Here is a 22,411-nt window from a genome sequence, read left to right as displayed (position 1 = left end):
TAGACCAGAGTCCTATGGGGCCCTATTCCCTATATAGTGCACTACTTTCCCTATATAGTGCACTACTTTACACCAGAGTCCTATGGGGCCCTATTCCCTATATAGTCCACTACTTTAGACCAGAGTCCTATGGGGCCCTATTCCCTATATAGTGCACTACTTTAGACCAGAGTCCTATGGGGCCCTATTCCCTATATAGTCCACTACTTTAGACCAGAGTCCTATGGGGCCCTATTCCCTACATAGTGCACTACTTTAGACCAGAGTCCTATGGGGCCCTATTCCCTATATAGTGCACTACTTTAGACCAGAGTCCTATGGGGCCCTATTCCCTACATAGTGCACTACTTTAGACCAGAGTCCTATGGGGCCCTATTCCCTATATAGTGCACTACTTTAGACCAGAGTCCTATGGGGCCCTATTCCCTATATAGTGCACTACTTTAGACCAGAGTCCTATGGGGCCCTATTCCATACATAGTGCACTACTTTAGACCAGAGTCCTATGGGCCCTATTCCCTATATAGTGCACTACTTTAGACCAGAGTCCTATGGGGCCCTATTCCCTATATAGTGCACTACTTTAGACCAGAGTCCTATGGGGCCCTATTCACTATATAGTGCACTACTTTAGACCAGAGTCCTATGGGGCCCTATTCCCTACATAGTGCACTACTTTAGACCAGAGTCCTATAGACCTATTCCCTATATAGTGCACTACTTTAGACCAGAGTCCTATGGAACCCTATTCCCTATATAGTGCACTACTTTAGACCAGAGTCCTATGGGGCCCTATTCCCTATATAGTGCACTACTTTAGACCAGAGTCTTATAGAACCCTATTCCCTATATAGTGCACTACTTTAGACCAGAGTCCTATGGGGCCCTATTCCCTATATAGTGCACTACTTTAGACCAGAGTCTTATAGAACCCTATTCCCTATATAGTGCACTACTTTAGACCAGAGTCCTATAGAACCCTATTCCCTATATAGTGCACTACTTTAGACCAGAGTCCTATGGAACCCTATTCCCTATATAGTGCACTATTTTAGACCAGAGTCCTATGGGGCCCTATTCCCTACATAGTAGGGAATCTAGGGGGGCATTTGGGACACAGAGCCCAGCCATTCCCTAAAGTAAGACAATGAAGACAATGAAGTATCCACACTGGCATACACAGGCAGACCAGACAATGAAGACAATGAAGTATCACAGACACACACACACACACACACACACACACACACACACACACACACACACACACACACACACACACACACACACACACACACACACACACACACACACACACACACACACACACACAGGTTTATGGTACGAAAATGGTGTTACACAGTATACGGCTACGTGGGTCAACGTACTATCGTAAAACAAGGAAAACTCTCCCTCGTAGGGACGTTTCCCACATCCCCATGAGGACAAAGGATATTTGACCAAGTTTAGGGTTAGGGTAAGGGGTTAGGAACAGAGCATCAGTGTTAGAAGGGGAACATAGGGCTCTGGTCAGAACTAGTACACTACGTAGGGATCAGGGTGCCATAGGGCTCTGGTCAGAACTAGTACACTACGTAGGGATCAGGGTGCCATAGGGCTCTGGTCAGAACTAGTACACTACGTAGGGATCAGGGTGCCATAGGGCTCTGGTCAGAACTAGTACACTATGTAGGGATCAGGGTGCCATAGGGCTCTGGTCAGAACTAGTACACTACATAGGGATCAGGGTGCCATAGGGCTCTGGTCAGAACTAGTACACTACGTAGGGATCAGGGTGCCATAGGGCTCTGGTCAGAACTAGTACACTACGTAGGGATCAGGGTGCCATAGGGCTCTGGTCAGAACTAGTACACTACGTAGGGATCAGGGTGCCATAGGGCTCTGGTCAGAACTAGTACACTATGTAGGGATCAGGGTGCCATAGGGCTCTGGTCAGAACTAGTACACTACGTAGGGATCAGGGTGCCATAGGGCTCTGGTCAGAACTAGTATCACTGGGAGGTAGGGATCAGGGTGCCATGAGGGCTCTGGTCAGAACTAGTACACTACGTAGGGATCAGGGTGCCACTGAGGGCTCTGGTCAGAACTGAATGGTACACTACGTAGGGATCAGGGTGCCATTTGGGCTTCTACTGGGGGTACTGCAGAATGGGATCAGAAACACGGGGTGGTTGGAATTACAAAGAAATAATCCACAACAGAGAAACATCAAACATCAAATGGTATCTACAGTACCACGAGGTACTGAATGGTATCTACTGTACCAATGGTATCTACTGAGGTACTGAATGGTATCTACTGGGAGGTACTGAATGGTATCTACTGGGAGGTACTGAATGGTATCTACCACGAGGTACTGAATGGTATCTACCACGAGGTACTGAATGGTATCTACCACGGGTACTGAATGGTATCTACCACGAGGTACTGAATGGTATCTACTGGGGTACTGAATGGTATCTACTGGGAGGTACTGAATGGTATCTACTGGGGGTACTGAATGGTATCTACTGGGGGTACTGAATGGTATCTACTGGGGGTACTGAATGGTATCTACCACGAGGTACTGAATGGTATCTACTGGGAGGTACTGAATGGTATCTACTGGGGGTACTGAATGGTATCTACTGGGGTACTGAATGGTATCTACCACGAGGTACTGAATGGTATCTACTGAATGGAGGTACTGAATGGTATCTACTGGGAGGTACTGAATGGTATCTACCACGGGTACTGAATGGTATCTTTCACGAGGTACTGGGGTACTGAATGGTATCTACTGAATGGTATCTACTGGTACTGAATGGTATCTACCACGAGGTACTGAATGGTATCTACTGGGAGGTACTGAATGGTATCTACTGGGGTACTGAATGGTATCTACCACGAGGTACTGAATGGTATCTACTGGGGGTACTGAATGGTATCTACCACGAGGTACTGAATGGTATCTACTGGGGGTACTGAATGGTATCTACTGGGGTACTGAATGGTATCTACTGGGGGTACTGAATGGTATCTACTGGGAATGGTACTGAATGGTATCTACTGGAGGTACTGAATGGTATCTACTGGAGGTACTGAATGGTATCTACTGGGAGGTACTGAATGGTATCTACTGGGAGGTACTGAATGGTATCTACTGGGAGGTACTGAATGGTATCTACCACTGGGAGGTACTGAATGGTATCTACTGGGAGGTACTGAATGGTATCTACTGGGGAGGTACTGAATGGTATCTACTGGGAGGTACTGAATGGTATCTACTGGGAGGTACTGAATGGTATCTACTGGGAGGTACTGAATGGTATCTACTGGGTACTGAATGGTATCTACTGGGAGGTACTGAATGGTATCTACTGGGAGGTACTGAATGGTATCTACTGGGAGGTACTGAATGGTATCTACTGGGAGGTACTGAATGGTATCTACTGGGAGGTACTGAATGGTATCTACTGGGAGGTACTGAATGGTATCTACTGGGAGGTACTGAATGGTATCTACTGGGAGGGTACTGAATGGTATCTACTGGGAGGTACTGAATGGTATCTACTGGGAGGTACTGAATGGTATCTACTGGGAGGTACTGAATGGTATCTACTGGGGGTACTGAATGGTATCTACTGGGAGGTACTGAATGGTATCTACTGGGAGGTACTGAATGGTATCTACTGGGAGGTACTGAATGGTATCTACCACGAGGTACTGAATGGTATCTACCACGAGGTACTGAATGGTATCTACTGGGGGTACTGAATGGTATCTACTGGGAGGTACTGAATGGTATCTACTGGGAGGTACTGAATGGTATCTACTGGGAGGTACTGAATGGTATCTACTGGGAGAATGGTATCTGAACTGAATGGTATCTACTGGGGGTACTGAATGGTATCTACTGGGAGGTACTGAATGGTATCTACTGGGAGGTACTGAATGGTATCTACCACGAGGTACTGAATGGTATCTACTGGGAGGTACTGAATGGTATCTACCACGAGGTACTGAATGGTATCTACTGGGAGGTACTGAATGGTATCTACTGGGAGGTACTGAATGGTATCTACTGGGAGGTACTGAATGGTATCTACCACGAGGTACTGAATGGTATCTACTGGGAGGTACTGAATGGTATCTACCACGGGAGGTACTGAATGGTATCTACTGGGAGGTACTGAATGGTATCTACTGGAGGTACTGAATGGTATCTACTGGGAGGTACTGAATGGTATCTACTGGGAGGTACTGAATGGTATCTACTGGGAGGTACTGAATGGTATCTACTGGGGTAGGTACTGAATGGTATCTACTGGGAGGTACTGAATGGTATCTACTGGGAGGTACTGAATGGTATCTACTGGGAGGTACTGAATGGTATCTACTGGGAGGTACTGAATGGTATCTACTGGGGGTACTGAATGGTATCTACTGGGAGGTACTGAATGGTATCTACTGGGGTACTGAATGGTATCTACTGGGGGTACTGAATGGTATCTACCACGAGGTACTGAATGGTATCTACTGGAGGTACTGAATGGTATCTACCACGAGGTACTGAATGGTATCTACTGGGGGTACTGAATGGTATCTACTGGGAGGTACTGAATGGTATCTACTGGGAGGTACTGAATGGTATCTACTGGGAGGTACTGAATGGTATCTACTGGGAGGTACTGAATGGTATCTACTGGAAATGGTATCTACTGGTATCTACTGGGAGGTACTGAATGGTATCTACTGGGAGGTACTGAATGGTATCTACTGGGAGGTACTGAATGGTATCTACTGGGAGGTACTGAATGGTATCTACTGGGAGGTACTGAATGGTATCTACTGGGAGGTACTGAATGGTATCTACCACGAGGTACTGAATGGTATCTACTGGGAGGTACTGAATGGTATCTACTGGGAGGTACTGAATGGTATCTACTGGGGGTACTGAATGGTATCTACCACGGGTACTGAATGGTATCTACTGGGAGGTACTGAATGGTATCTACTGGGAGGTACTGAATGGTATCTACTGGGAGGTACTGAATGGTATCTACCACAAGGTACTGAATGGTATCTACTGGGAGGTACTGAATGGTATCTACTGGGAGGTACTGAATGGTATCTACTGGGAGGTACTGAATGGTATCTACTGGGAGGTACTGAATGGTATCTACTGGGAGGTACTGAATGGTATCTACTGGGAGGTACTGAATGGTATCTACTGGGAGGTACTGAATGGTATCTACTGGGAGGTACTGAATGGTATCTACTGGGAGGTACTGAATGGTATCTACTGGGAGGTACTGAATGGTATCTACTGGGAGGTACTGAATGGTATCTACTGGGAGGTACTGAATGGTATCTACTGGGAGGTACTGAATGGTATCTACTGGGAGGTACTGAATGGTATCTACTGGGAGGTACTGAATGGTATCTACTGGGAGGTACTGAATGGTATCTACTGGGAGGTACTGAATGGTATCTACTGGGAGGTACTGAATGGTATCTGAATGGTATCTACTGGGAGGTACTGAATGGTATCTACTGGGAGGTACTGAATGGTATCTACTGGGAGGTACTGAATGGTATCTACTGGGAGGTACTGAATGGTATCTACTGGGAGGTACTGAATGGTATCTACTGGGAGGTACTGAATGGTATCTACTGGGAGGTACTGAATGGTATCTACTGGGAGGTACTGAATGGTATCTACTGGGAGGTACTGAATGGTATCTACTGGGAGGTACTGAATGGTATCTACTGGGAGGTACTGAATGGTATCTACTGGGAGGTACTGAATGGTATCTACTGGGAGGTACTGAATGGTATCTACTGGGAGGTACTGAATGGTATCTGGTATCTACTGGACTGAATGGTATCTACTGGGAGGTACTGAATGGTATCTACTGGGAGGTACTGAATGGTATCTACCACGAGGTACTGAATGGTATCTACTGGGAGGTACTGAATGGTATCTACTGGGAGGTACTGAATGGTATCTACTGGGGGTACTGAATGGTATCTACTGGGAGGTACTGAATGGTATCTACTGGGAGGTACTGAATGGTATCTACTGGGAGGTACTGAATGGTATCTACTGGGAGGTACTGAATGGTATCTACTGGGAGGTACTGAATGGTATCTACTGGGAGGTACTGAATGGTATCTACTGGAATGGTATCTACTGGGAGGTACTGAATGGTATCTACTGGGAGGTACTGAATGGTATCTACTGAATGGTATCTACTGTACTGAATGGTATCTACTGAGGTACTGAATGGTATCTACTGGGAGGTACTGAATGGTATCTACTGGGAGGTACTGAATGGTATCTACTGGGGTACTGAATGGTATCTACTATCTACTGGGAGGTACTGAATGGTATCTACTGGGAGGTACTGAATGGTATCTACTGGGAGGTACTGAATGGTATCTACCACGAGGTACTGAATGGTATCTACTGGGAGGTACTGAATGGTATCTACTGGGGGTACTGAATGGTATCTACTGGGAGGTACTGAATGGTATCTACTGGGGGTACTGAATGGTATCTACTGGGAGGTACTGAATGGTATCTACCACGGGTACTGAATGGTATCTACTGGGAGGTACTGAATGGTATCTACCACGGGTACTGAATGGTATCTACTGGGAGGTACTGAATGGTATCTACCACGGGTACTGAATGGTATCTACTGGGAGGTACTGAATGGTATCTACTGGGAGGTACTGAATGGTATCTACTGGGAGGTACTGAATGGTATCTACTGGGAGGTACTGAATGGTATCTACTGGGAGGTACTGAATGGTATCTACTGGGAGGTACTGAATGGTATCTACTGGGAGGTACTGAATGGTATCTACTGGGAGGTACTGAATGGTATCTACTGGGAGGTACTGAATGGTATCTACTGGGAGGTACTGAATGGTATCTACTGGGAGGTACTGAATGGTACTGAATGGTACTGAATGGTATCTACTGGGAGGTACTGAATGGTATCTACTGGGAGGTACTGAATGGTATCTACTGGGAGGTACTGAATGGTATCTACTGGGAGGTACTGAATGGTATCTACTGGGAGGTACTGAATGGTATCTACTGGGAGGTACTGAATGGTATCTACTGGGAGGTACTGAATGGTATCTACTGGGAGGTACTGAATGGTATCTACTGGGAGGTACTGAATGGTATCTACTGGGAGGTACTGAATGGTATCTACTGGGAGGTACTGAATGGTATCTACTGGGAGGTACTGAATGGTATCTACTGGGAGGTACTGAATGGTATCTACTGGGAGGTACTGAATGGTATCTACTGAGGTACTGAATGGTATCTACTGGGAGGTACTGAATGGTATCTACTGGGAGGTACTGAATGGTATCTACTGGGAGGTACTGAATGGTATCTACCACGAGGTACTGAATGGTATCTACTGGGGGTACTGAATGGTATCTACCCACCCTGGTACTGAATGGTATCTACCACTGAGGTACTGAATGGTATCTACTGGGAGGTACTGAATGGTATCTACTGGGAGGTACTGAATGGTATCTACTGGGAGGTACTGAATGGTATCTACTGGGAGGTACTGAATGGTATCTACTGGGAGGTACTGAATGGTATCTACTGGGGGTACTGAATGGTATCTACTGGGAGGTACTGAATGGTATCTACTGGGAGGTACTGAATGGTATCTACTGGGACTGAGGTACTGAATGGTATCTACTGGGGGTACTGAATGGTATCTACTGGGAGGTACTGAATGGTATCTACTGGGAGGTACTGAATGGTATCTACTGGGAGGTACTGAATGGTATCTACTGGGAGGTACTGAATGGTATCTACTGGGAGGTACTGAATGGTATCTACTGGGAGGTACTGAATGGTATCTACCACGAGGTACTGAATGGTATCTACTGGGAGGTACTGAATGGTATCTACTGGGAGGTACTGAATGGTATCTACTGGGAGGTACTGAATGGTATCTACTGGGAGGTACTGAATGGTATCTACTGGGAGGTACTGAATGGTATCTACTGGGAGGTACTGAATGGTATCTACTGGGAGGTACTGAATGGTATCTACTGGGGGTACTGAATGGTATCTACTGGGAGGTACTGAATGGTATCTACTGGGGGTACTGAATGGTATCTACTGGGAGGTACTGAATGGTATCTACTGGGAGGTACTGAATGGTATCTACTGGGAGGTACTGAATGGTATCTACTGGGAGGTACTGAATGGTATCTACTGGGGGTACTGAATGGTATCTACTGGGAGGTACTGAATGGTATCTACTGGGAGGTACTGAATGGTATCTACTGGGAGGTACTGAATGGTATCTACTGGGGGTACTGAATGGTATCTACTGGGAGGTACTGAATGGTATCTACTGGGGGTAATGGTATCTACTGGGAATGGTATCTGAATGGTATCTACTGGGAGGTACTGAATGGTATCTACCACGAGGTACTGAATGGTATCTACTGGGAGGTACTGAATGGTATCTACTGGGAGGTACTGAATGGTATCTACTGGGAGGTACTGAATGGTATCTACTGGGAGGTACTGAATGGTATCTACTGGGAGGTACTGAATGGTATCTACTGGGAGGTACTGAATGGTATCTACTGGGAGGTACTGAATGGTATCTACTGGGAGGTACTGAATGGTATCTACTGGGAGGTACTGAATGGTATCTACTGGGAGGTACTGAATGGTATCTACTGGGAGGTACTGAATGGTATCTACTGGGAGGTACTGAATGGTATCTACTGGGGTACTGAATGGTATCTACTGGGGGTACTGAATGGTATCTAGGGAGGTACTGAATGGTATCTACTGGGAGGTACTGAATGGTATCTACTGGGGGTACTGAATGGTATCTACTGGGGGTACTGAATGGTATCTACTGGGGGTACTGAATGGTATCTACTGGGAGGTACTGAATGGTATCTACTGGAATGGTATCTACTGGAGGTACTGAATGGTATCTACCACGAGGTACTGAATGGTATCTACTGGGAGGTACTGAATGGTATCTACTGGGGGTACTGAATGGTATCTACTGGGAGGTACTGAATGGTATCTACTGGGAGGTACTGAATGGTATCTACTGGAATGGTATCTACTGGGAGGTACTGAATGGTATCTACTGGGAGGTACTGAATGGTATCTACTGGGAGGTACTGAATGGTATCTACTGGGAGGTACTGAATGGTATCTACTGGGAGGTACTGAATGGTATCTACTGGGAGGTACTGAATGGTATCTACTGGGGGTACTGAATGGTATCTACTGGGAGGTACTGAATGGTATCTACTGGGAGGTACTGAATGGTATCTACTGGGAGGTACTGAATGGTATCTACTGGGAGGTACTGAATGGTATCTACTGGGAGGTACTGAATGGTATCTACTGGGAGGTACTGAATGGTATCTACTGGGAGGTACTGAATGGTATCTACTGGGAGGTACTGAATGGTATCTATCTACTGGGAGGTACTGAATGGTATCTACTGGGAGGTACTGAATGGTATCTACTGAGGTACTGAATGGTATCTACTGGGAGGTACTGAATGGTATCTACTGGGAGGTACTGAATGGTATCTACTGGGGTAGGTACTGAATGGTATCTACTGGGAGGTACTGAATGGTATCTACTGGGAGGTACTGAATGGTATCTACTGGGAGGTACTGAATGGTATCTACTGGGAGGTACTGAATGGTATCTACTGGGAGGTACTGAATGGTATCTACTGGGAGGTACTGAATGGTATCTACCACTGGGAGGTACTGAATGGTATCTACTGGGAGGTACTGAATGGTATCTACTGGGAGGTACTGAATGGTATCTACTGGGAGGTACTGAATGGTATCTACTGGGAGGTACTGAATGGTATCTACTGGGAGGTACTGAATGGTATCTACTGGGAGGTACTGAATGGTATCTACTGGGAGGTACTGAATGGTATCTACTGGGAGGTACTGAATGGTATCTACTGGGAGGTACTGAATGGTATCTACTGGGAGGTACTACCACGAGGTACTGAATGGTATCTACTGGGAGGTACTGAATGGTATCTACTGGAATGAATGTATCTACTGGGAGGTACTGAATGGTATCTACTGGGAGGTACTGAATGGTATCTACTGGGAGGTACTGAATGGTATCTACTGGAATGGTATCTACTGGGAGGTACTGAATGGTATCTACTGGGAGGTACTGAATGGTATCTACTGGGAGGTACTGAATGGTATCTACTGGGAGGTACTGAATGGTATCTACTGGGGGTACTGAATGGTATCTACTGGGAGGTACTGAATGGTATCTACTGGGAGGTACTGAATGGTATCTACTGGGAGGTACTGAATGGTATCTACTGGGAGGTACTGAATGGTATCTACTGGGAGGTACTGAATGGTATCTACTGGGAGGTACTGAATGGTATCTACTGGGAGGTACTGAATGGTATCTACTGGGAGGTACTGAATGGTATCTACTGGGAGGTACTGAATGGTATCTACTGGGAGGTACTGAATGGTATCTACTGGGAGGTACTGAATGGTATCTACTGGGAGGTACTGAATGGTATCTACTGGAATGGTATCTATACATAAATATATATATATATATATATGCCATTTAGCAGACGCTTTTATCCAAAGCGACTTACAGTCATGTGTGCATACATTCTACTTATGGGTGGTCCCGGGGATCAAACCCACTACCCTGGCGTTACAAGCGCCATGCTCTACCAACTGAGCTACAGAAGGACTATCTACTGGGAGGTACTGAATGGTATCTGAATGGTATCTACTGGGAGGTACTGAATGGTATCTACTGGGAGGTACTGAATGATAAGGGATCATATCTTTCACCTGGATTCACCTAGCCAGTCGATGTCATGGAAAGAGCAGGTGTTCTTAATGTTTTGTATACTCGGTGTACACTTGAATTAGTATCTGTGTGTTTGTTCTTCGAGTGTGTTTTCCTCACCTCCTGCTTAGGGATGCTGACGTATCCCAGGTGAGGTTTGAAGGCCTTGTGAGTCTGCCTGGAGAACATCCAGTGGCTGCTGAAGGTTTGTCCGAAGACTGGTTCCAGGAGGAAGTATGGCTTCTCTGAGTAGTTGACCACCACAACAAAGAGCGACACCACCGCGATCAGACTGGTGGCTATCACCGACTTCTTCTAGAGGGGAAAGGAGAGGAGAGGAGAGGAGAGGGAAAGGAGAGGAGAGGAGAGGAGAGGAGAGGAGAGGAACTAGAGAGAGGAGAGGAGAGGAGAGGAGAGGAGAGGAGAGGAGAGGAGAGGAGAGGAGGAGAGGGAGAGGGAGAGGAGAGAGGAGAGGAGAGGAGAGGAGAGGAGAGGAGAGGTAGAGGAGAGGAGAGGAGAGGAGAGGAGAGGAGAGGAGAGAGGAGAGGAGGAGGGAGGGGAAGAGGAGGAGAGGAGAGGAGAGGAGAACAGAGGAACACCTCTCCTCTCCTCTGAGGAGAGGAGAGGACCTCTCCTCTCCTCTGGAAGAGAGAGAGTAGCGAAGAGAATGAAAAGGAGAAGAGAGAGTAACTAACACCTCTCCTCTCCTCTGTAACTAACACCTCTCTGTAACTCTCTCCTCTGTAACTAACACCTCTCCTCTGTAACTAACACCTCTCCTCTGTAACTAACACCTCTCCTCTCCTCTGTAACTAACACCTCTCCTCTCTCTGTAACTAACACCTCTCCTCTGTAACTAACACCTCTCCTCTCTAACACCTCTCCTCTCCTCTGTAACTAACACCTCTCCTCTCTCACTCTGTAACTAACACCTCTCTAACACCTCTCCTCTCTGTAACACCTCTCCTCTGTAACACCTCTCCTCTGTAACTAACACCTCTCCTCTGTAACTAACACCTCTCCTCTGTAACTAACACCTCTCCTCTGTAACTAACACCTCTCCTCTCCTCTGTAACTAACACCTCTCCTCTGTAACTAACACCTCTCCTCTGTAACTAACACCTCTCCTCTGTAACTAACACCTCTCCTCTCCTCTGTAACTAACACCTCTCCTCTCCTCTGTAACTAACACCTCTCCTCTGTAACTAACACCTCTCTGTAACTCTCTCCTCTGTAACTAACACCTCTCCTCTGTAACTAACACCTCTCCTCTCTGTAACTAACACCTCTCCCTCTGTAACTAACTCTGTAACTAACACCTCTCCTCTCCTCTGTAACTAACACCTCTCTGTAACTCTCCTCTGTAACTAACACCTCTCCTCTCCTCTGTAACTAACACCTCTCCTCTCCTCTGTAACTAACACCTCTCCTCTGTAACTAACACCTCTCCTCTCCTCTGTAACTAACACCTCTCCTCTCCTCTGTAACTAACACCTCTCCTCTCCTCTGTAACTAACACCTCTCCTCTCCTCTGTAACTAACACCTCTCCTCTCCTCTGTAACTAACACCTCTCCTCTCCTCTGTAACTAACACCTCTCCTCTCCTCTGTAACTAACACCTCTCCTCTGTAACTAACACCTCTCCTCTGTAACTAACACCTCTCCTCTCCTCTGTAACTAACACCTCTCCTCTCCTCTGTAACTAACACCTCTCCTCTGTAACTAACACCTCTCCTCTCCTCTGTAACTAACACCTCTCCTCTGTAACTAACACCTCTCCTCTGTAACTAACACCTCTCCTCTGTAACTAACACCTCTCCTCTCCTCTGTAACTAACACCTCTCCTCTCCTCTGTAACTAACACCTCTCCTCTCCTCTGTAACTAACACCTCTCCTCTCCTCTGTAACTAACACCTCTCCTCTCCTCTGTAACTAACACCTCTCCTCTGTAACTAACACCTCTCCTCTCCTCTGTAACTAACACCTCTCCTCTCCTCTGTAACTAACACCTCTCCTCTCCTCTGTAACTAACACCTCTCCTCTCCTCTGTAACTAACACCTCTCCTCTGTAACTAACACCTCTCCTCTCCTCTGTAACTAACACCTCTCCTCTCCTCTCTCCTAACTAACACCTCTCCTCTCTAACACCTCTCCTCTCCTCTGTAACTAACACCTCTCACCTCTCTCTCTGTAACTAACACCTCTCCTCTCCTCTGTAACTCCTCTGTAACTAACACCTCTCCTCTCCTCTGTAACTAACACCTCTCCTCTCCTCTGTAACTAACACCTCTCCTCTCCTCTCTGTAACTAACACCTCTCCTCTCCTCTGTAACTAACACCTCTCCTCTGTAACTAACACCTCTCCTCTCCTCTCTGTAACTAACACCTCTCCTCTGTAACTAACACCTCTCCTCTGTAACTAACACCTCTCCTGTAACTAACACCTCTCTCTGTAACTAACACCTCTCTCTCTGTAACTAACACCTCTCCTCTGTAACTAACACCTCTCCTCTCCTCTGTAACTAACACCTCTCCTCTCCTCTGTAACTAACACCTCTCCTCTCCTCTGTAACTAACACCTCTCCTCTGTAACTAACACCTCTCCTCTGTAACTAACACCTCTCCTCTGTAACTAACACCTCTCCTCTCACTCTGTAACTAACACCTCTCCTCTGTAACCTCTCCTCTCCTCTGTAACTAACACCTCTCCTCTGTAACTAACACCTCTCCTCTCCTCTGTAACTAACACCTCTCCTCTCCTCTGTAACTAACACCTCTCCTCTGTAACTAACACCTCTCCTCTGTAACTAACACCTCTCCTCTGTAACTAACACCTCTCCTCTCCTCTGTAACTAACACCTCTCCTCTCCTCTGTAACTAACACCTCTCCTCTCCTCTGTAACTAACACCTCTCCTCTCCTCTGTAACTAACACCTCTCCTCTCCTCTGTAACTAACAACCACCTCTCCTCTGTAACTAACACCTCTCCTCTCCTCTGTAACTAACACCCTCTCCTCCTCTGTAACTAACACCTCTCCTCTCTAACACCTCTCCTCTCCTCTGTAACTAACACCTCTCCTCTCCTCTGTAACTAACACCACCTCTCTCCTCTGTAACTAACACCTCTCCTCTGTAACTAACACCTCTCTCTCTCTGTAACTAACTGTAACTAACACCTCTCCTCTCCTCTGTAACTAACACCTCTCCTCTCTCTGTAACTAACTAACACCTCTCCTCTCCTCTGTAACTAACACCTCTCCTCTCCTCTGTAACTAACACCTAAACTAACCTCTCCTCTCCTCTGTAACTAACACCTCTCCTCTCCTCTGTAACTAACACCTCTCCTCTGTAACTAACACCTCTCCTCTCCTCTGTAACTAACACCTCTCCTCTCTGTAACTAACACCTCTCCTCTCCTCTGTAACTAACACCTCTCCTCTCCTCTGTAACTAACACCTCTCCTCTCCTCTGTAACTAACACCTCTCCTCTCCTCTGTAACTAACACCTCTCCTCTGTAACTAACACCTCTCTCCTCTGTAACTAACACCTCTCCTCTCCTCTGTAACTAACACCTCTCCTCTGTAACTAACACCTCTCCTCTCTGTAACTAACACCTCTCCTCTCCTCTGTAACTAACACCTCTCCTCTCCTCTGTAACTAACACCTCTCTCTCTCTGTAACTAACACCTCTCCTCTGTAACTAACACCTCTCCTCTGTAACTAACACCTCTCCTCTCTGTAACTAACTCTCCTCTCCTCTGTAACTAACACCTCTCTCCTCTGTAACTAACACCTCTCCTCTCCTCTGTAACTAACACCTCTCCTGTCTCCTCTGTAACTAACACCTCTCTCTCCTCTGTAACTAACACCTCTCCTCTCCTCTGTAACTAACACCTCTCCTCTGTAACTAACACCTCTCCTCTCTGTAACTCTGTAACTAACACCTCTCCTCCTCTGTAACTAACACCTCTCCTCTCCTCTGTAACTAACACCTCTCCTCTCCTCTGTAACTAACACCTCTCCTCTGTAACTAACACCTCTCCTCTCCTCTGTAACTAACACCTCTCCTCTCCTCTGTAACTAACACCTCTCCTCTCCTCTGTAACTAACACCTCTCCTCTGTAACCTCTCCTCTGTAACTAACACCTCTCCTCTGTAACTAACACCTCTCCTCTGTAACTAACACCTCTCTGTAACTAACACCTCTCCTCTCCTCTGTAACTAACACCTCTCCTCTCCTCTCCTCTGTAACTAACACCTCTCCTCTGTAACTAACACCTCTCCTCTGTAACTAACACCTCTCCTCTGTAACTAACACCTCTCCTCTCTAACACCTCTCCTCTCCTCTGTAACTAACACCTCTCCTCTGTAACTAACACCTCCTCTCCTCTGTAACTAACACCTCTCCTCTCCTCTGTAACTAACACCTCTCCTCTCCTCTGTAACTAACACCTCTCCTCTCTAACACCTCTCCTCTCCTCTGTAACTAACACCTCTCCTCTGTAACTAACACCTCTCCTCTCCTCTGTAACTAACACCTCTCCTCTGTAACTAACACCTCTCCTCTCCTCTGTAACACCTCTCCTCTCCTCTGTAACTAACACCTCTCCTCTGTAACTAACACCTCTCCTCTGTAACTAACACCTCTCCTCTGTAACTAACACCTCTCCTCTCCTCTGTAACTAACACCTCTCCTCTCCTCTGTAACTAACACCTCTCTCTGTAACTAACACCTCTCCTCTGTAACCACCTCTGTAACTAACACCTCTCCTCTCCTCTGTAACTAACACCTCTCCTCTAACACTCTCCTCTGTAACTAACACCTCTCCTCTCCTCTGTAACTAACACCTCTCCTCTGTAACTAACACCTCTCTCCTCTGTAACTAACACCTCTCCTCTGTAACTAACACCTCTCCTCTGTAACTAACACCTCTCTCTCTGTAACTAACACCTCTCCTCTGTAACTAACACCTCTCCACCTCTCCTCTGTAACTAACACCTCTCTCCTCTGTAACTAACACCTCTCCTCTCTGTAACTAACACCTCTCCTCTGTAACTAACACCTCTCCTCTCTGTAACTAACACCTCTCCTCTCCTCTGTAACTAACACCTCTCCTCTCCTCTGTAACTAACACCTCTCCTCTCCTCTGTAACTAACACCTCTCCTCTCCTCTGTAACTAACACCTCTGTAACTAACACCTCTCCTCTCCTCTGTAACTAACACCTCTCCTCTCCACCTCTCCTCTGTAACTAACACCTCTCCTCCTCTGTAACTAACACCTCTCCTCTCCTCTGTAACTAACACCTCTCCTCTCCTCTGTAACTCTGTAACTAACACCTCTCCTCTCTAACACCTCTCCTCTCCTCTGTAACTAACACCTCTCCTCTCCTCTCTAACACCTCTCCTCTCCTCTGTAACTAACACCTCTCCTCTGTAACTAACACCTCTCCTCTGTAACTAACACCTCTCCTCTCCTCTGTAACTAACACCTCTCCTCTCCTCTGTAACCTCTCCTCTCCTCTGTAACTAACACCTCTCCTCTCCTCTGTAACTAACACCTCTCCTCTCCTCTGTAACTAACACCTCTCCTCTGTAACTAACACCTCTCCTCTGTAACTAACACCTCTCCTCTGTAACTAACACCTCACCTCTCTCTCCTCTGTAACTAACACCTCTCCTCTCCTCTGTAACTAACACCTCTCCTCTCTCTGTAACTAACACCTCTCCTCTGTAACTAACACCTCTCCTCTGTAACTAACACCTCTCTCCTCTCTCTCTGTAACTAACACCTCTCCTCTCCTCTCTGTAACTAACACCTCTCCTCTCCTCTGTAACTAACACCTCTCCTCTCCTCTGTAACTAACACCTCTCCTCTCCTCTGTAACTAACACCTCTCCTCTCCTCTGTAACTAACACCTCTCCTCTGTAACTAACACCTCTCCTCCTCTGTAACTAACACCTCTCTCCTCTGTAACTAACACCTCTCTCCTCTGTAACTAACACCTCCTCCTCTGTAACTAACACCTCTCCTCTGTAACTAACACCTCTCCTCTGTAACTAACACCTCTCCTCTCCTCTGTAACTAACACCTCTCCTCTCCTCTGTAACAACACCTCTCCTCTGTAACTAACACCTCTCCTCTGTAACTAACACCTCTCCTCTCCTCTGTAACTAACACCTCTCCTCTCCTCTGTAACTAACACCTCTCCTCTGTAACTAACACCTCTCCTCTGTAACTAACACCTCTCCTCTGTAACTAACACCTCTCCTCTGTAACTAACACCTCTCCTCTGTAACTAACACCTCTCCTCTGTAACTAACACCTCTCCTCTGTAACTAACACTCTCCTCTCCTCTGTAACTAACACCTCTCCTCTCCTCTGTAACTAACACCTCTCCTCTCCTCTGTAACTAACACCTCTCTGTAACTCTCTCTCTGTAACTAACACCTCTCCTCTGTAACTAACACCTCTGTAACTAACACCTCTCCTCTCCTCTGTAACTAACACCTCTCCTCTCCTCTGTAACTAACACCTCTCTCTCTGTAACTAACTCCTCTGTAACTAACACCTCTCCTCTCCTCTGTAACTAACACCTCTCCTCTCCTCTGTAACTAACACCTCTCCTCTCCTCTGTAACTAACACCTCTCCTCTGTAACTAACACACTCTCCTCCTCTGTAACTAACACCTCTCCTCTCCTCTGTAACTAACACCTCTCCTCTGTAACTAACAACCTCTCCCTCTCCTCTGTAACTAACACCTCTCTCTCTGTAACTAACACCTCCTCCTCTGTAACTAACACCTCTCCTCTCTCCTCTGTAACTAACACCTCTCCTCTCCTCTGTAACTAACACCTAACAACCTCTCCTCTCCTCTGTAACTAACACCTCTCCTCTGTAACTAACACCTCTCCTCTGTAACTAACACCTCTCCTCTGTAACTAACACCTCTCTCTGTAACTAACACCTCTCCTCTCTAACACCTCTCCTCTGTAACTAACACCTCTCCTCTCCTCTGTAACTAACACCTCTCCTCTCCTCTGTAACTAACACCTCTCCTCTCCTCTGTAACTAACACCTCTCTCTCCTCTGTAACTAACACCTCTCCTCTGTAACTAACACCTCTCCTCTCCTCTGTAACTAACACCTCTCCTCTGTAACTAACACCTCTCCTCTCTGTAACTAACACCTCTCCTCTGTAACTAACACCTCTCCTCTGTAACTAACACCTCTCCTCTCTGTAACTAACACCTCTCCTCTGTAACTAACACCTCTCCTCTCCTCTGTAACTAACACCTCTCCTCTCCTCTCCTCTGTAACTAACACCTCTCCTCTCCTCTGTAACTAACACCTCTCCTCCTCTGTAACTAACACCTCTCCTCTCCTCTGTAACTAACACCTCTCCTCTCCTAACTGTAACTAACACCTCTCCTCTGTAACTAACACCTCTCCTCTGTAACCACCTCTGTAACTAACACCTCTCCTCTCCTCTGTAACTAACACCTCTCCTCTCCTCTGTAACTAACACCTCTCCTCTGTAACTAACACCTCTCCACTCCTCTGTAACTCCTCTGTAACTAACACCTCTCTCTCTCCTCTGTAACTAACACCTCTCCTCTCCTCTGTAACTAACACCTCTCTCCTCTCTGTAACCACCTCTCCTCTCCTCTGTAACTAACACCTCTCCTCTGTAACTAACACCTCTCCTCTCCTCTGTAACTAACACCTCTCCTCTCCTCTGTAACTAACACCTCTCCTCTCCTCTGTAACTAACACCTCTCCTCTCCTCTGTAACTAACACCTCTCCTCTGTAACTAACACCTCTCCTCTCCTCTGTAACTAACACCTCTCCTCTGTAACTAACACCTCTCCTCTCCTCTGTAACTAACACCTCTCCTCTGTAACTAACACCTCTCCTCTCCTCTGTAACTAACACCTCTCCTCTGTAACTAACACCTCTCCTCTCCTCTGTAACTAACACCTCTCCTCTCCTCTGTAACTAACACCTCTCCTCTGTAACTAACACCTCTCCTCTGTAACTAACACCTCTCCTCTCCTCTGTAACTAACACCTCTCCTCTCCTCTGTAACTAACACCTCTCCTCTGTAACTAACACCTCTCCTCTGTAACTAACACCTCTCCTCTGTAACTAACACCTCTCCTCTGTAACTAACACCTCTCCTCTGTAACTAACACCTCTCCTCTCCTCTGTAACTAACACCTCTCCTCTCCTCTGTAACTAACACCTCTCCTCTGTAACTAACACCTCTCCTCTCCTCTGTAACTAACACCTCTCCTCTCCTCTGTAACTAACACCTCTCCTCTCCTCTGTAACTAACACCTCTCCTCTGTAACTAACACCTCTCTCCTCTGTAACTAACACCTCTCCTCTCCTCTGTAACTAACACCTCTCCTCTCCTCTGTAACTAACACCTCTCCTCTCCTCTGTAACTAACACCTCTCCTCTCTGTAACTAACACCTCTCCTCTCCTCTGTAACTAACACCTCTCCACCTCACCCTCTCCTCTGTAACTAACACCTCTCCTCTCCTCTGTAACTAACACCTCTCCTCTCTCTGTAACTAACACCTCTCTGTCACCTCCTCTGTAACTAACACCTCTCCTCTGTAACTAACACCTCTCCTCTCCTCTGTAACTAACACCTCTCCTCTCCTCTGTAACTAACACCTCTCCCTCTGTAACTAACACCTCTCTCTCTCTGTAACTAACACCTCTCCTCTGTAACTAACACCTCTCCTCTGTAACTAACACCTCTCCCTCTGTAACTAACACCTCTCTGTAACTAACACCTCTCCTCTCCTCTGTAACTAACACCTCTCTCTCCTCTGTAACTAACACCTCTCCTCTCCTCTGTAACTAACACCTCTCCTCTCTCTGTAACTAACACCTCTCCTCTCCTCTGTAACTAACACCTCTCCTCTGTAACTAACACCTCTCCTCTCCTCTGTAACTAACACCTCTCCTCTCTGTAACTAACACCTCTCCTCTGTAACTAACACCTCTCCTCTCCTCTGTAACTAACACCTCTCCTCTCCCTCTGTAACTAACACCTCTCCTCTCCTCTGTAACTAACACCTCTCCTCTGTAACTAACACCTCTCCTCTCCTCTGTAACTAACACCTCTCCTCTCCTCTGTAACTAACACCTCTCCTCTCCTCTGTAACTAACACCTCTCCTCTCCTCTGTAACTCCTCTGTAACTCCTCTCCTCTGTAACTAACAACTAACACCTCTCCTCTCCTCTGTAACTAACACCTCTCCTCTGTAACTAACACCTCTCCTCTGTAACTAACACCTCTCCTCTCTAACACCTCTCCTCTCCTCTGTAACTAACACCTCTCCTCTCCTCTGTAACTAACACCTCTCTCTCCTCTGTAACTAACACCTCTCCTCTGTAACTAACACCTCTAACACCTCTCTCTCCTCTGTAACTAACACCTCTCCTCTCCTCTGTAACTAACACCTCTCCTCTGTAACTAACACCTCTCCTCTCCTCTGTAACTAACACCTCTCCTCTCCTCTGTAACTAACACCTCTCCTCTGTAACTAACACCTCTCCTCTGTAACTAACACCTCTCCTCTCCTCTCCTCTGTAACTAACACCTCTCCTCTCCTCTGTAACTAACACCTCTCCTCTGTAACTAACACCTCTCCTCTGTAACTAACACCTCTCCTCTGTAACTAACACCTCTCCTCTGTAACTAACACCTCTCCTCTCCTCTGTAACTAACACCTCTCCTCTCCTCTGTAACTAACACCTCTCCTCTGTAACTAACACCTCTCCTCTGTAACTAACACCTCTCCTCTCCTCTGTAACTAACACCTCTCCTCTGTAACTAACACCTCTCCTCTCCTCTGTAACTAACACCTCTCCTCTCCTCTGTAACTAACACCTCTCCTCTCCTCTGTAACTAACACCTCTCTCTCCTCTGTAACTAACACCTCTCCTCTGTAACTAACACCTCTCCTCTGTAACTAACACCTCTCCTCTCCTCTGTAACTAACAAACTAACACCTCTCCTCTGTAACTAACACCTCTCCTCTCCTCTGTAACTAACACCTCTCCTCTCCTCTGTAACTAACACCTCTCCTCTGTAACTAACACCTCTCCTCTGTAACAACACCTCTCCTCTGTAACTAACACCTCTCTGTAACAACACTCTCTCCTCTGTAACCTCTCCTCTGTAACTAACACCTCTCCTCTCCTCTGTAACTAACACCTCTCCTCTGTAACTAACACCTCTCCTCTGTAACTAACACCTCTCCTCTCTCTGTAACTAACACCTCTCCTCTCCTCTGTAACTAACACCTCTCCTCTCCTCTGTAACTAACACCTCTCTCCTCTGTAACCACCTCTCCTCTGTCTGTAACTAACACCTCTCCTCTGTAACTAACACCTCTCCTCTGTAACTAACACCTCTCCTCTGTAACTAACACCTCTCCTCTCCTCTGTAACTAACACCTCTCCTCTCCTCTGTAACTAACACCTCTCCTCTCCTCTGTAACTAACACCTCTCCTCTCCTCTGTAACTAACACCTCTCCTCTGTAACTAACACCTCTCCTCTCCTCTGTAACTAACACCTCTCCTAACACCTCTCCTCTGTAACTAACACCTCTCCTCTGTAACTAACACCTCTCCTCTCCTCTGTAACTAACACCTCTCCTCTCCTCTGTAACTAACACCTCTCCTCTCCTCTGTAACTAACACCTCTCCTCTGTAACTAACACCTCTCCTCTGTAACTAACACCTCTCCTCTGTAACTAACACCTCTCCTCTCTCCTCTGTAACTAACACCTCTCCTCTCTAACACCTCTCTCTCCTCTGTAACTAACACCTCTCCTCTCCTCTGTAACTAACACCTCTCCTCTCCTCTGTAACTAACACCTCTCCTCTGTAACTAACACCTCTCCTCTGTAACTAACACCTCTCCTCTGTAACTAACTCTGTAACTAACACCTCTCCTCTCCTCTGTAACTAACACCTCTCCTCTCCTCTGTAACTAACACCTCTCCTCTGTAACTAACACCTCTCCTCTGTAACTAACACCTCTCTCTCCTCTGTAACTAACACTCTCCTCTGTAACTAACACCTCTCCTCTCTCTCTCTGTAACTAACACCTCTCCTCTGTAACTAACTCCTCTCCTCTGTAACTAACACCTCTCCTCTCCTCTGTAACTAACACCTCTCCTCTGTAACCACCTCTCCTCTGTAACTAACACCTCTCCTCTGTAACCTCTGTAACTAACACACCTCTCCTCTGTAACTAACACCTCTCCTCTGTAACTAACACCTCTCCTCTGTAACTAACACCTCTCCTCTCCTCTGTAACTAAACTAACACCTCTCCTCTCCTCTGTAACTAACACCTCTCCTCTCCTCTGTAACAACACCTCTCCTCTCCTCTGTAACTAACACCTCCTCTCCTCTGTAACTAACACCTCTCCTCTCCTCTGTAACTAACACCTCTCCTCTGTAACTAACACCTCTCCTCTGTAACT

The 22,411-nt window shown here is 46.5% G+C and overlaps 1 protein-coding gene across 1 annotated transcript in view; it reads right to left on the bottom strand.

Annotated features, from left to right (window-relative positions):
* Positions 1-22,411, bottom strand: part of st6galnac3 (ST6 (alpha-N-acetyl-neuraminyl-2,3-beta-galactosyl-1,3)-N-acetylgalactosaminide alpha-2,6-sialyltransferase 3) — a 126,437-nt gene that overhangs the window by 61,506 nt on the left and 42,520 nt on the right. The window contains 1 exon segment of the mRNA XM_046320863.1: positions 11,012-11,206. Coding sequence (XP_046176819.1) covers positions 11,012-11,206 — 195 coding nt within the window.

Source organism: Oncorhynchus gorbuscha, linkage group LG22, assembly GCF_021184085.1.
Source record: "Oncorhynchus gorbuscha isolate QuinsamMale2020 ecotype Even-year linkage group LG22, OgorEven_v1.0, whole genome shotgun sequence".
NCBI lineage: Eukaryota > Metazoa > Chordata > Actinopteri > Salmoniformes > Salmonidae > Oncorhynchus > Oncorhynchus gorbuscha.
This window is presented reverse-complemented; position numbering and strand designations above follow the sequence as displayed.